General features: G+C 46.7%; 1 protein-coding gene and 1 long non-coding RNA gene across 4 annotated transcripts in view; one reads left to right on the top strand and one right to left on the bottom strand.

Annotated features, from left to right (window-relative positions):
- The window catches only part of UNC5A (unc-5 netrin receptor A), a 110,274-nt gene extending 96,247 nt beyond the window's left edge, over positions 1 to 14,027 (top strand). For all 3 annotated transcript variants that reach the window (XM_072989955.2, XM_072989956.2, XM_020790854.3), the window contains 10 exons: positions 195 to 359; positions 3,317 to 3,505; positions 6,552 to 6,851; positions 7,276 to 7,363; positions 9,219 to 9,387; positions 10,230 to 10,463; positions 11,270 to 11,419; positions 11,829 to 11,993; positions 12,496 to 12,674; positions 12,921 to 14,027. In XM_072989955.2, the coding sequence (XP_072846056.2) occupies positions 195 to 359; positions 3,317 to 3,505; positions 6,552 to 6,851; positions 7,276 to 7,363; positions 9,219 to 9,387; positions 10,230 to 10,463; positions 11,270 to 11,419; positions 11,829 to 11,993; positions 12,496 to 12,674; positions 12,921 to 13,086 (1,805 nt within the window). In that variant the 3' untranslated portion in view covers positions 13,087 to 14,027. The remainder of the gene's footprint in view (positions 1 to 194; positions 360 to 3,316; positions 3,506 to 6,551; positions 6,852 to 7,275; positions 7,364 to 9,218; positions 9,388 to 10,229; positions 10,464 to 11,269; positions 11,420 to 11,828; positions 11,994 to 12,495; positions 12,675 to 12,920) is intronic.
- Positions 4,992 to 7,166, bottom strand: LOC144586779 (uncharacterized). The gene is made up of 2 exons (XR_013541806.1): positions 7,061 to 7,166; positions 4,992 to 5,159 (listed from the first exon to the last, which is right to left on the bottom strand). It is a non-coding gene; the product is annotated as an uncharacterized LOC144586779 (long non-coding RNA).
- Positions 14,028 to 14,238: the final 211 nt, after the last annotated feature.

The following is a 14,238-nucleotide window of genomic DNA, read 5'->3' as shown; positions in this document are numbered from 1 at the left end:
GTCACCTCCTTAGATGTCATAGCCTGGAGGGGCCTCGTGGCCTTTGAGGCTGTCACAGGTGTTTGGCTAGAAAAAAAAAGCTGCTTGGGAATTTGGAGGGAGGCAGGCAGAACACTCCCCGTGAAGACAAGGGGATTTTTTTAGTTAGCATTTTGGGTGACTAAGCCTTTGCACCACCTTCTCCTGTCCGGCAGTGCCTGGTGGTTGGTCAGCCTGGAGCTTGTGGTCCGTCTGCAGTGCAGATTGTGCACACTGGCGTAGCCGCGAGTGCTCAGATCCAGTGCCCCGCAACGGTGGTGACGAGTGCCAGGGGCCCGAACTGGAGACCCGCAACTGCACCAGTGAGCTGTGTTCTCATGGTGAGTTCCTAGCACTTCTGCCATCTTTGGGAAAGAGTGATTGCTGCGGTTGGAGATGGGGCGTTGGTGGTGAAAAAGTGGGCGGCGTGGGGTGGGGTGGAGTCTAGAAAGAAAGGAGAATTGTATCATCTGATGGAGTGGACGAAAGAGAACAGTTTCATCAACCTTGCATATGATCATTCATATGTGTTGATGCAAATTCAAAATAATTTTTATGATTTTAAGGAGAAGTGTAAAAACTCACCCAAGTGAGGAAGATGTGAGAAGAAAGTTGTATTACGGCCTTCTCATTTTGCTGCCTAGCCGCTAACTGTTGATGGGCCAATCCAAGAGAACTGTTCTCCCTTGTTGTTAAATGATGTGCTGTTTTAAATATATAGCAAGAAGCTACACCTCAGGGGGTTTTCTTGCTCCAAATGAAGCACACACTCCAGCTGTTTCCCCCCCACAAATTTGCCTCTCATCTTGCAGATACTAAAAAAAGTGAGACTGAGAACCATCCTCTCTCAAACTGCCTTCTGCTAATCGGTCCTCCATCTCTGTTGACGCCACTTCTTTTTCTTTTTGCTGTGATGGGGAGGGCAAATTTCAAAGAGTGGGAAGGGACAGGTTTATATCTTGCAAGTCTACACACAGGGGTTCTGGTCCCAACTAGGCTTGTGTGTACTTACTTTTCAGTGAGAAATAAACTGTAGCTTGGCTGCATGCTACTTATTTAATGGAGCATGTTGTTTAACCCTCAGGGTTCTTTATCTTTAAAGCAGGCTTTGCTTGGCAATATCTTAAAATAGAAGACTGTCCTCTGGCAGCTTTTCAAGTTGAGTATGCCTTCAGAAACAGGATTGCTTTGTCACCTCTTCAGTTATAGAGGACTGTCCGTTGTAAAGTAGGAAGGGTGGCCATGAATTCTGCAGCGCCTCTCTCTGGCTCTGGACATGTGGAACGAGTGCTTCCTGCGGAGTTCTTCTGTGCGTGGCCTTTCATTCCAGGCTGATTGAGATGTAAGGGCAGGCAGGCCTGTCAGTTCTGGTCTGCCTATCTGTCCACGTGGAAACTACCAGTCATCTGCCCAGCACAGATGGAATCGCTGCTGCTGAGTTTTGCACTGCCTGGTGGCCACAGGCAACAAAACAGAAGTCCATCTTGGCAAACACACACCCTCTGGGGCCCAGTAGCCCACGTGCCCCTCTTTCCATTCCTCTGAGGAGGTCCCAGAGTCCTCCCTTTAAAGATGTGCTCACTGCCCCCAAAAATCACAGTCTCTGTGCGTCGGCCTAGCGAGCAGCCTGTTGGCCTTCAGGCCCTGGGAGCTGTGCGCTGGCATGCCAGGGTGGGAGAGTGAGTGACAGGTCCCATCCTGGCTCATTAACTATCCTAGCCTGTTAGGCCTCCTAGGGGTTTTCTCTTCCTTTTACATCAAATTAACCATTCTCACAGTTGAAATGAAGCCATGTCCCACTGCCCACCCGGAGGTACTCAGTCTGACAGTTTGGCCCAGCTGGTGGGGGGGGGGTATGTGTGGGAGTAGAATTCAGAGGGACAGCTGGACAAAGTGCTGGTTGACATATAAAACATGCACACATGCCGTCTCCTTCTTTCTCTCTCTCTGTCTCTGTCTCACACACACACACACACACACACAGAGAGAGAGAGAGAGAGAGAGAGAGAGAGAGAGAGAGAACCCGCTTTGTACATATGTTGCCTCACAAACTAGGCTAATGAGTGCATTCCCGCTTGCTTTTGTAAAATAAAAATGGTGTTCTCCAGGGTAGACAAAAATCAATGATTTTTTTTAAAGGATTTAAATTTAAAATGATTCTTTGGATTGAAATAATCAAAAAATTGATTTTTTAAAAAAATGTAAATTGTGATTCCTTCTGGTGTTCTCACATGTAAAGAAGGCCTGCATGCTTACTCTTCTTACCTCTCAAACAGCTCATATACAACACTCTGTTGTCTCTTTGTCTGCTTATCTATAGACACCTCAATAGAAAGAACAATGCACACTCAGTTTCCTGCCTCTGTGGAAAGGTGGAAATCTCCATATTTGCAGACATAAATAGTGAAGGGGCCATTATCCATTTCCCCCCATGAAAATTATGTTTTTACTCAAAATTTGCCAGGGGCAATAAAAGAGCTTTTCTAACCTCATTTGCAGCCCTCCACATAAAAGAATGTACCACAAAACCTTTCCTGCAAGGGCACTGTTTAGGAAGATTAGGGACCCTTGCTTCCACCCATCTTTTAGCTTTCATGACACTATTGTTTCTGAGGAGCATGTAAATTTATGGTTAACTCACCAGTTTTACAGACAAGAGTTACTAATTATTATATAAAGTTTGGTGGACCTGTGTGCTAGGCATGCATGCTGAAGGTACAGCAATTTTTTTTAAGAACTCAAAGCTTATCACACAAGAACACGTGCTAGTTTGTACCTTTTTGTTGCTGATAATTGTCATGTTTGTTATTAAATACAAAATATGTGTTATAAAATATTAGTGTTTTTTGTTAAAATCTGAAATTGGACCTCAAAAAATTCCCTCTTGTTCATTATCCTTTCCTTCTAAGATAAACTTCCCATCCTTCTCTGGAAGGTGTGCATGTGAGGAATCAAGGCAGACTGTAAGTCCATGGCTGAGAAGGAAAAAGGGTAGACATGTTTTCTGCCTTTACACTGAAAATAAGGAAGCAGCAGATTTTAGGCACACTCTTAGATGAACCTTATCCCAGAGAGGTGTGCTGCAGTGCCTCCTCCATACAGAGCCCATTCATTCGCAGATCTGCATACACCTGCAAACACCCACATCTCCCCCCCCCACAGGTGGTAGGCATTGCACGTCATGCAAATGAGTGGTGTCTTCCTTCTCTTTAAGATGATGCCATTATTTTGTAGTTTCTCACATATGGCAACAATTGGCCCAACTTGTACCTCTCTGTTCTCTTTCCTCCCTACCTAGGAACTGGTGGCTCCGAGGATGTGGCTTTATATGTGGGGCTGATTGCAGTGGCGGTCTGTTTAGTGCTGCTACTCCTGGTGGTGACCTTAGTCTATTGCCGCAAGAAAGAAGGATTGGATTCTGATGTGGCCGATTCTTCAATCCTCACAGCTGGCTTTCAGCCAGTCAGCATCAAGCCCACCAAAGCAGGTGAGTATCACTCTGTATCAGAGCATTCTGGGAAACACACATGTTGTGTAGAATAACTCTGTATTGGAACACCACTGTTTGGGCAGGCAGGCTTTATACAGCCACATTCAGGTTCTGTGTGGTGTTGCCAGGTCTCTGTATGGAGATTGTATTTGTCTTTCACTGTACCACAGCTGTGGAGAAGGATGCGGCCAAAGGGTTTTCTATCATGCCAAGAAGCAGGGTTTCCAGGTCAAACTCCATAGTTGATGCCTGCCATTTTCAAAGTCCATTAAGTTCTGCATTTTATTGAGTGATTCCACAAATCCATTTGCCTACCTTCTTTTTCTTCCTCTTGTTGCAGACAGAGCTTTTAGCTTTGGCTCACTACATACTGAAAAATAAAGTGTGCAAAGGAGTGGTGGAAGAGAGAGAATCCTTTTGGGATGGAGCTACTGTGAAGTAGCAGGCAATTTGACTTGAGACCTGAGCACTCTAGTCCAGGTGGTCAGGGGAGAAATCTTCCCATTGAGCGTGCCATCTCTTTTACCCACTCTGCCCTCTCCAGCAGCAATAGGCTTGTGGCGGAGGGGGGGTGGAGAGGAGCCTTCCCTTGGCTTCAATTAAAGGCCTTCCCCAAGCATAATTACAGCATGGCAAAGGGCAGTTTGGTGGGGATTGCAGCTAGGCAGGTTACCTGCTCCCCTCCCCCCATCCAAATTATCCTCTCCGCAGTGCAATTAGACTTTGGGAAAGCTTTTTGTTAGTGGAAGTGAAAGGCTTTTTCCAAGTCTGAGTGCCATGTAGCATCTGGGTTTTTCTCTGCATGGCCGTCTTTGTTTGTTTGTTCGTACGTACGTTCGTACATACATACATGTACATACAGCCCATCTGGCTGAAAGTTATAGGGGTGGGGGGAGAGAGAAAGAGAGCGAGAGTGAGAGAGTGAGAGAGAGAGAGAGAGAGAGAGAGAGAGCATTTCTGTATTGAGAGAGAGTATGTAGGCAGCACCACCTCCTCCCTATTTGCCCATGCCACCTTTTGCAGGAGAGTACCTACTTCTGGCATGCAGCTTTCTCAAAGTTTACCTGGTAGGGACTATGACTCTTGGGCCAAAGAAAAACTAATCACAAAAAAACACAACAGTCTTACGATGCCAGCTGTCTTGCTGTTTTCCCATGGGAAACCAGGGCATCTAGAAGAGATGTGTCACCTGAGCTGCAGTCTGTAGATAGTGAATGATGCTGATCATTGTCATGATCATAACGAGGGGCTCCTTTTAAGTGATAGAACACACCTTATTGGATTTCCCTTCCTCGATGGGTGACAGTTCCATGGGAATTGGGATAGCTTTGCAATGGCAAGAGTCCTGTTTTTGTTTTTGGTTCTGTTTTTACTGGAGTTACTTTTCTCTGGATAAACTTCAAGGTAGTTTGCAAATGCTACAAAAAATAAATACAAAGAACTGAAAAGCACGGTGAAAAACAGATAACAGCTGTTTTGTTCATTCTATTAGAAAGTGAAAGAGGTTGGCTTGAAAGTAGGTCTACATGAAACAGTTTTTATACATCCAGAAAGTTTCAAACGTGGAAGGCTGAAAGACTTCTTCATGGCAATGGCATAAGCAGAGGGTCTGTCTGTCTGAAGGAGAGGTAGTTTTGTAGTCTCAGTCTTCCTACAATCGCAGCAAAAATCTGTTACAATTATAGCTAGACACTCAAATGTCAGAGATTGTTCCTTCACCATCCATCTTGACACTATTAACATTGCCTTCACTAAAGAACGATTCCGCACCAGAGGATAGAAACAGTCCATTTGTATTCTCCGAGAGAACCTGCTAAAATAATCCATCTTGGCTGCAAACCCTAGTTGTTTCTTGATATTCCCCGGAACCTCTGTCAACAATGAGGGCTGGCCATCACTGATTCCTGTAAAAAGGGTTTTCTTATCACCCCACCATCCGACACACTTTCCAGGCATTCTGCAGATCTTTCTGTAGCAGTGCATGGACGGCCCTTCTCTGTTAAGCAAGAGGCATTAACTTTTGGAGGAAGCTAGATGTTGCATGGGAGATTGCCCTTCTCTACCACAAAAAACAATACAATGCCAAATGAATAACAGGTAGAGAACAGTGCTTGGAATGTTTTATCTGTTGGTTGGGGTTTTGTTTTTGTTTTTGTTTACTATCCTTCCCACAGTTGCCCAGCCAGCCAGATATTCTGGGAGTTAATGGTCTAGAAAAGTAACTTTTTCAATTTATTTTAAAAACCATAGGGAGCATAATTATATAAAAATGTAATGTTCCAGTAGTTTCCACACAGGTGATGCAACTTTAATCTTGAGATATTAAAGTAAAATGGCACAAGGACTCTTCTGATTGTGAGCATTCCATTTCCACATGTTTGAACCAATTCACGAGACACAGCCATACCCCATTTTGTGTGGAACTGGATGTGGATTGAACAAGCGTCCTTTCACCACTCAATGAACTATTTGATCATTCCATTCAGGATATGAATGTCGTGACCCTTTAAGCTCACCTCTTCACAGCCTGACAAGTAACATAAAGCATTAAAATGACACTTGTGTTGTGTTTGGCCAGCTCATTTTGTCTGTCTACATTAAGTTGCACAGATGGCTTGTGTAAGCTCTATTAGTTCAGAATCCTGGCTCTGGAAGGGAAATAGTATGCCTGGAAAATAAAGATCTGAGAAATAAAATACATCGCCTTGTTAATAGCAAAAGAAAAGAGATGGCATAAACATAGATGTTTGTTTCTTGGGTCATTGCAGCAGTCTGTTGCCCCTGCTGGTTAACGGATTGTATGCAATGCTGTCTGATGAGATAATGTTTTGTGATTAGGCTGCTACCTACCTGAGATGATTCAGAATATCTGCATTTGCATTTATAAAGTAATCGAGTGAGCAGTGCTGAGAATGAACTCGCTCTTCTCTTGGGTTGGGAAAAGTCTTCAGCACCTTAAGAGGGCACTTGTGCTTTTACCTGCCCAATCCGTCCCTTTCTCAGTACTCTCTTTTCCTCTCTCTACCCCCGCATCCCTTTGCAGATAACTCCCAGTTACTCACTATCCAGCCCGACCTGAGCACCACCACTATGACCTACCAGGGTTCACTGTGCCCACGCCAGGATGCACCCAGCAAGTTTCAGATTGGCAATGGGCACCTGCTGAGCCCTCTGGGTAGTGGGCGCCACACCCTGCACCATAGTTCACCTAGTGCTGACCCAGTGGACTTCGTGTCACGATTCTCCACCCAGAGTTTCTTCCGCTCCTTGCCCAGGGGTGGCGCCAACATGGCCTATGGGACCTTCAACTTCCTGGGTGGACGTTTAATGATCCCCAACACAGGTGAGTGGCTGGCAGGCAAGAGAACCTCATGGCTGGGGATGGGGGAGCAGCTTCAAAAGGGCAAGGTTAAGGGGCTTTATGATGCTCCTAGTTCCTTTCTGTACCAGAACTCCAGGCCATGCTTCTGTGAGGTAGATGTTCCTTGTGGCCCATAGTAGAATGGGAGGAGATATCATCTATGCATACAAATTCCAGCATGTACCATTTACCTCCCAGTTCTGAGTTGCTCCCCTTCAGGAGGAAATAGAATGTGTTCTCAGCCGTGCCATGTTCGGCTAAGCAGCTCCTTCTTGTTGATGTCTCTCTTTGAATGGCCTGTTGGCATGAGAGAATATGGAATGTTTTTTCCAGGCTTGGATCCATGAGAAGGCTTACCTCCAGGCCGTCTGTGCTCCATTCCTCTGAGCAGCACTCTCTCTTTCAGGTGTCAGCTTGCTCATCCCACCTGATGCCATCCCACGGGGGAAGATCTATGAAATCTACCTGACCCTACACAAACAGGAAGATGTGAGGTACCTGTCCTATTCATTGACAACCCCCCCCCCAGCAGCTAACTCATGGATGGCTCCTAGATGTCTTGTAAACCAGTTGGGTTACATAGCATGTATACATGCCCTTGAACTCTACCATTATCTAGAACTGCTTGCTGTGAATCGCTCAGGTATCTGCACTTCCTGACATTTAATCTAGTGCAGGACACAGACTTCTATGGGATTCATGGTCAGTTTGTAGAGATTTGTGACCTTGCAGATGATGTTGCTGTGAATATGCTAGTGATGGCTTACTATATGTTGCTGCCTAGCGCAAAGGACAACATTGCCCTTCCCATCTCAACTTCCAGAAGCTGACAGGGATTGCCACTTCTCTCTTACTTCAACATTGACAACAGGAGAGCAGCAGATTAGTTTAGGAGACAGAGCACAGACTGTGTGGTAAACATAGCCCTATCTTTAAAATACTGGACACCCTAACACCCCCTGTGTGAGTCAGCTGCCTCACTTTGCCTAATGGTGGGGCCAGCACTGACACCTGCATTCTAGTAGATGGGAATGCAGAAATGTGAGCTAGAGGTGGTTGAATGTCTTGATGATGATGGTAATGTGCTGTGTTCTGTCGCTGCCATCACAGTCGTCTACGTAGCCTCTGTATGAAAAAACAAACACCTCTGTCTTGGCATTAGCATGATTCTTCTTGCTGGAAGTGTTTGCTTTTGAGATCTGTTGCTCCAGATCCTTCCCTAAGGAGTTTAAAACTCTTTATCAGGCACACACTTGTGTGAAGTAAACAGAACTAATTTTGTATAGACAATAGAGTTCAGTTACCATTTCCTAAAGACTGAGGCAGTCCAAAGAAAGTAGGCTGTTCATACAAGTGGAAAAGATGTTCCCATCATGGCTGTATCAGATTGGCTTATGTAATCCGTAAAGATCCTCAAACCATTTTTTAGGCAAATTTAGCCAGTAACGGCCTTATTGTGCTCTGAAAAGCACTAACAACTCTGTCTCTCTACTTTAATGTTCTTGGCCTGTCTTTTTACAATCCACTCTTGCTAGCATCCCACTGTTCAGGCCTGTGTCAACAGCAAATGGAGAAAGCATGCTTCTGTCATGGCGCATTTAGTGTCGAAAATCCCTTTGGTGCTGGCTGAGGAGGTAGATTTGATTAGGATGTCTAAAGTGAACCTACCCTGAAGCACAACAGATAACAGCCTTGTTAGCTAAGCTGGTGGGTTTTGCCAGCCAGCAAAAGGACCCTGCCTGAATGCCCAAAAGGAAACAACTCACTTGGACAACGGGCTAGTCACCTCTAAGGAGCTCACCTACCGGGCCTACATAGATTCCTATGCCCTCTCTCCACCTACTTCTGTTTCTGATGGTTCCACTTAACGGAACTCTCCAGTGATGTTTGTTTGCTGTAATTTGGGTATTTCCCCTTTTGATCATATCAATTTCAGTCTCTTCTGGCCTCCAAATCCAAACAAAGATCACTGTTTGGCTTGCTAGAAATATATGTTTACCTTTCTCACATCCCACTTCTCCATTCTGCTTTCTCCCCCCCCCTCTCTCTGTGTGTGTGTGTGTGAGTGAGAGAGAGAGAGAGAGAAAGAGAGAGAGAGAGAGTCCCCTTGAGCTAGACACAAGACTCTCAGGCTGACCTCCTAGCAGGCTTTTTGGGAGAATAAAGTAAGGAAGAGAGCCATCTGGATTATGTTAAGCGCAGTGACAGAAGGCAGCATACGAATGTCACAACTACATAAATTAATGTAGTTATTTATGGAAAGCAACTGATCCCAATAGTTACACTGGGCTGTGTCTGATTTTGTGTGTCCCCTTCTCTGCCCAATTCATGTTTCTTTCACATCTTGAGGTTGCCCCTGGCTGGCTGCCAGACATTGCTGAGCCCCATCGTCAGCTGTGGCCCTCCAGGGGTGCTGCTCACCAGACCTGTCATCCTAGCCATGGATCACTGTGTGGAGCCCAACCCCGAGACATGGAGTCTGCATCTCAAGAAGCAATCCTGTGAGGGCACCTGGGAGGTGAGTGCTTGGCTTTGGGCCATTGGAGAAGCTTTCAGAGTTTTAGCAGGGCCTTGTGCATGCTGTGTGTAACTCACCAACAAACAGTCCCCTGCCCATCCATGTACTTCTCCCAAAGAACTCTAGTCATGGGGTGACTAAGTAATAAAAATATATAAAGAGATATGAGACCTGCCCCTGCAGTCCTATCTGACGGAAATCTTACCCAGCTGTAAATTGGGCTTCATTAGCTAGATACTTTTAAGTCTCTATTTGCAGTTGTAAATGCCAGGAATGTCCATGTTTGGAAAAAGTGGATTATATAACCTGTGATTTTTCTGCACTAGATTCTGCTGAACGGTGAATATATGCACCCTTTTTTATAACATTAAAGCAGTCAGATTTGCTGCCTGCTCTCCAACACTGCCACACCTAGGTTCTTGGAGGAGGAGACTCTTTGCCTTTGGTGAATGCTGGGCTCTTGGATGAGCTCACGCATACTATAAGCGGTGATGGGATGCACTAAATAAAATCAGCCTTTTGTCCTTTCAGGCCCTGAGCTGCATCCCCTGCTTATGCATACAAACTGTATGCTGCCCTTACGCCACTCTCGCAAGTTCACACTAGCCATGTTGCACCCTGCTATTCTTGCTGGCAGCGAGCCCAAGACACCTTGTGTCATACCACTTGTTCCTCTACCATCTCTGTGTTGATCAGTTCACGGTGACTCAGTGTCTCCTCCTTTGAGGTTTTCTGCTCCCTTTGTCCCCTGTTGGCCTTGGAATCGATCTACTTCTGTGCTTTCACCCTATCCGTCACTGCTGCTTTGGGTGATCTTCCTGCTGCCTTCTCTGTTCTCTCAGGATGTGCTGCACCTCGGTGAACCAGCACCCTTGGAACTCTACCACTGCCAGCTGGAACCCCAGGCTTGCTACATCTTCACTGAACAACTCGGGCGCTTTGCGTTGGTAGGGGAATCCCTCAGCATGGCTGCATCAAAGCGTCTCAAGTTGGTTCTCTTTGCACCCACAACTTGTACTGGGCTGGAATATGATGTCCGCGTCTATTGCCTCAGTGATACCCGCGATGCACTCAAGGTACTACTCCTGAGCCACTTCCATGGAAATACCCCAACACCATCAGTAATCCTTCTTTAACATGTATCACTGGACTAGAAGACCAGTCTTGGTGACCCATTATTTAAAAGCATTGCTTTGGGAACTGTTGTGCTTAATACTAGAGTGCAGCATCTATTCATGTTCCACTTCAGTACTGTTGGCTGTGGCTTCAAAATATATTGCCTCTTGGATCCCCTCACTACAGTCATACATAAGGTGTCTTGCCTCACCTGTCTTAGGTGAAGCGTGAGTATTGTGCAGCCCAGTGGGCACATGCTGTCCCCTCAAGGTTGCTTTTTGCTTCCCCTGAAGCCTACTAGATTCCATTGACCTCCCTTTTCTGGCAGGTGGCACTTCTCTACGGGTAGCCTTTTGTTCTTTTGATTGGTCTCAGGGATGACTGCACAGCTTAATATTAAAGACACATACTTTCAAAACCAGAAGTGCACTGTGAACCACTTCCAGGGGGGTTTCTTTCCTATTATTTCAGTTGATCACTTCTTGCTCTCAGTAGGTTCTAGGAGCAAAGGGGGGGGGGCAGATCCACCAAAGCTACCCATTTCTGTGTTAGATAGTTCTCATGTGTTCCTTACTAAGATGTCAGTATCCTTTTCTACTTGAGGACTCTTGCTGTGATAAAACCAGTCCCCTACCTCTCCCAGATCCGTTCTATGATTTGGCAACTGTTGGGCCCAAGAGTGGGAGTTGACTACAGCGAAATGGGTGCTGTTGGTCCTGAAAGCTCACTTTCCTTACTCCCAACCCCTGTGTTTGTTCCGTTGCAGGACGTGGTACAAATAGAGAAGCAGATGGGCGGACAGCTAATTGGTGCTCCACGGATCCTACACTTCAAAGATAGTTATCACAACCTGCGCCTCTCTATCCATGATGTGCCAAGCTCACTGTGGAAGAGCAAACTCCTTGTCAGCTATCAGGCAGGTGTCCCACTGACTTGGAGGGTGTTCTGCAGCCAGAGCAAAATAGGGTTGTGTGCCCATTCTTTGCCTAAAAAACTACAGTGGTTCTTATCGTTTGAGATCTGTTGTATTTTCTCTTCTGTTTGCTGGGATACAGAGCTTGAAAGGAATCCTGATTCCCCCAACGCCATTCTAGCCCCTAGAATAACCCATGTTAGAGCCACCAGGTTCTTCTAAATTCAAGGACTTTCTGTATGGTCCAATCCTTTTTTCAGGGGCAAGTGATAGTTCCCCGTCTACCATTCTATTTGGTCTCACTGTCTTTGTTGGCACCTGTTCCCATCCTCTAGTAAAGAGATGTCTCATTCTTTATCCCTCATTAGGAAAGTTACACATTCAGACCCGAGTCTCTCCTCTTTCCTCGCAGGAGATTCCTTTCTATCACCTTTGGAGTGGGCTGCAACCTTACCTGCACTGCACCTTCACATTGGAGAGACTCAGTACTAGCACATGCCAGTTGGCTTGCAAAATCTGGATCTGGCAGGTGGAAGGTGATGGGCAGAGCTTCAATATTGACTTCAACATTGCCAAGGTGAAAACAAGGGCAAGGCGAATGGAAGATTGGTCAGATGGCGTCAGTGGTATGCGTTGGGCTGGAAGGGGTCTCTTGCACTTGGGGACTGCACTGATCACAAGGAACTGGTAGTACTCTCTAGACTGGAAGCTTAGCAGCAAGCTATTTAGCTAAGTGGATAGCTAGCTACCTTTCTGAATGGAGTTCAAATACCTTTCATAAAACATGTGGTTACAGTATCATTGTAGAGCATAGAAAAGTTACCTTTTTTTGAGAACAACTTTCATGGCCAGTGAACATTTCAGCTGGGGACTGAGAGTTGTCGTCTAAAAAAATGTAAGTTCCAAGAACTACAGATAGTGTGGCCTCCACATGACATAAAAGCGTCATCAAACCAAAAGGAACTTCCAAAACATCACAAAGCCTCTTCGGGTTAGGGACACTCCTCCAGCACCTTCTCCCATCTGCAGGGTCTCCCTGTTTGCTTGGTAGTTCCTAATAGCTGCCATCATCTTCACAGGATGCTCGATTCTCAGACTGGCTTCCTCCAGACAATGAGGCTGGTTCCCCTGCCCTGGTGGGCCCCAGTGCCTTCAAGATCCCTTTCCTCATCCGCCAGAAGATCATAAGCAGCCTGGACATGCCTGGAGCCCGTGGGGCTGACTGGAGAGCATTAGCCCAGAAGCTGCACCTTGACAGGTAAAGCGGTTATCTGTGTAAGGATGGCCCTGGGGAAGCAGGTCAGCTGGCACTGGCCACAGAGAGGGAGTGGCTCTTGCAGAGACAAGGATGGGACCGGGATGGGGGGGAGGTTTATGTAGGAAGAAAAAGATTGTGTTGTGGAGAGATAGTGGAGGGAGGGTGTGTGTGTGTGTGTCTAACTGGTTCAGGGGATTTAGACCTAGATTGTGATGGCCTTTCTTTTCTCTCCCCACCCCCCCACAGCCATCTCAACTTCTTTGCTTCAAAACCCAGCCCGACAGCCATGATCTTGAACTTATGGGAGGCACGTCACTTCCCCAATGGGAACCTCAACCAGCTGGCTGCTGCGGTGGCCGAAGTGGGCAAGCAGGACAGCTCCCTTTTCATGGTTTCAGAGGCTGAGTGCTAAGGCCCTCAGAGGGGGCCACGCAGGCCTTGGCCAGGAGATAACGGGGGCAGCGCTTCCACACGTCTCCTGCTTTCCTTTGCTCGTGTGCCCTTTTCGAGGCATAGCAGCCTCTTGCCCTCTTTTCCTTGTGCCAAATACAGCCAGAAGGCAAGCACACTGGGCTCAGTCTTTAGCAGCCATGGAAGCGACTACTGAATGCCTGCCCTCCTGCCACCAAGGAAGCCCCAAGACTGTCTATGGAAGGCCTGTCCCTTCTACTGGCACAGGCTGGCAATGGATTGTGACCATATCCTCTGGCTTGGATATGCCTCCAGTGCCCTTTTCTACCTGAGAATGGGAAGAATGAGGGAAGGAGATGGCCAGCCTAGTGCTCATGGTTGAGAGTCACTAGGAGAAACAGGTAAGCTTGGTCTTGGAGCTGAGATTTCTGTGCCCCTACCACTGCAGCCCCCAGCCAGCCCAGTGCCAAGATAAAAGTAGAGGGTGGGGAGGGGGGGAATAGCACAGGGTAGTTCCTGAACTATCTGTATATTTTTGCTGTAGCTCAAGAGTTACCCAAGGCACAGTTATGTAGAGCAGCCCCCAGGTTGGTGGCTTGCAAACACTGGGAGCCCCAGGGGACAAGGGAGGGGCAGGAGATACCTAGGCAGAAGGCAGCCCAGGGCTCACATGGCCATGGTGTACTGGATGACTGGACGTGTGCCTCCTTCAGTCCTTGCCCAGTGTATATGCAAAGGGAATTGTGCGTGTGCGTGGCAGTCCAATCCGTGCAGTGAACGTGTGCTGGACCGGGCAGGTCCGTGCCGTATTGTGTAAAGATCGTTTTTTATTCTGTATTCAAGTGCATTCAAGTATTTACACTTGGCCTTATGTACATACAAGCATCCCGCACAGCGTTTTGGCGGGCATGGATGTAAATAAATTATATATATATATTGCTATATTGGGCTTCTTGTGTCTTTGCTCGCACTGAGCTAATGGAAGGTTCAGCAGGTCTAAAACTAGCCAGCCAGAGCCCTTGGTGAGTAGCCATGAGCTTAGCAGAGCTTTCTGAGAAGTCCCTGGAGCACAGAAACCTTGTGGGTTATAAAGATACCACCATTTTATCCCCCTAAATTACAGCAGTGCTTGGTTTTGGCTTCGTGACAAAAG

The sequence above is a fragment of the Pogona vitticeps genome, chromosome 2 (assembly GCF_051106095.1).
Source record: "Pogona vitticeps strain Pit_001003342236 chromosome 2, PviZW2.1, whole genome shotgun sequence".
NCBI classification, from domain to species: Eukaryota; Metazoa; Chordata; class Lepidosauria; order Squamata; family Agamidae; genus Pogona; species Pogona vitticeps.
The sequence above is the reverse complement of the archived record's forward strand: the minus strand, read 5'-3'. Positions and strand labels throughout refer to the sequence as shown.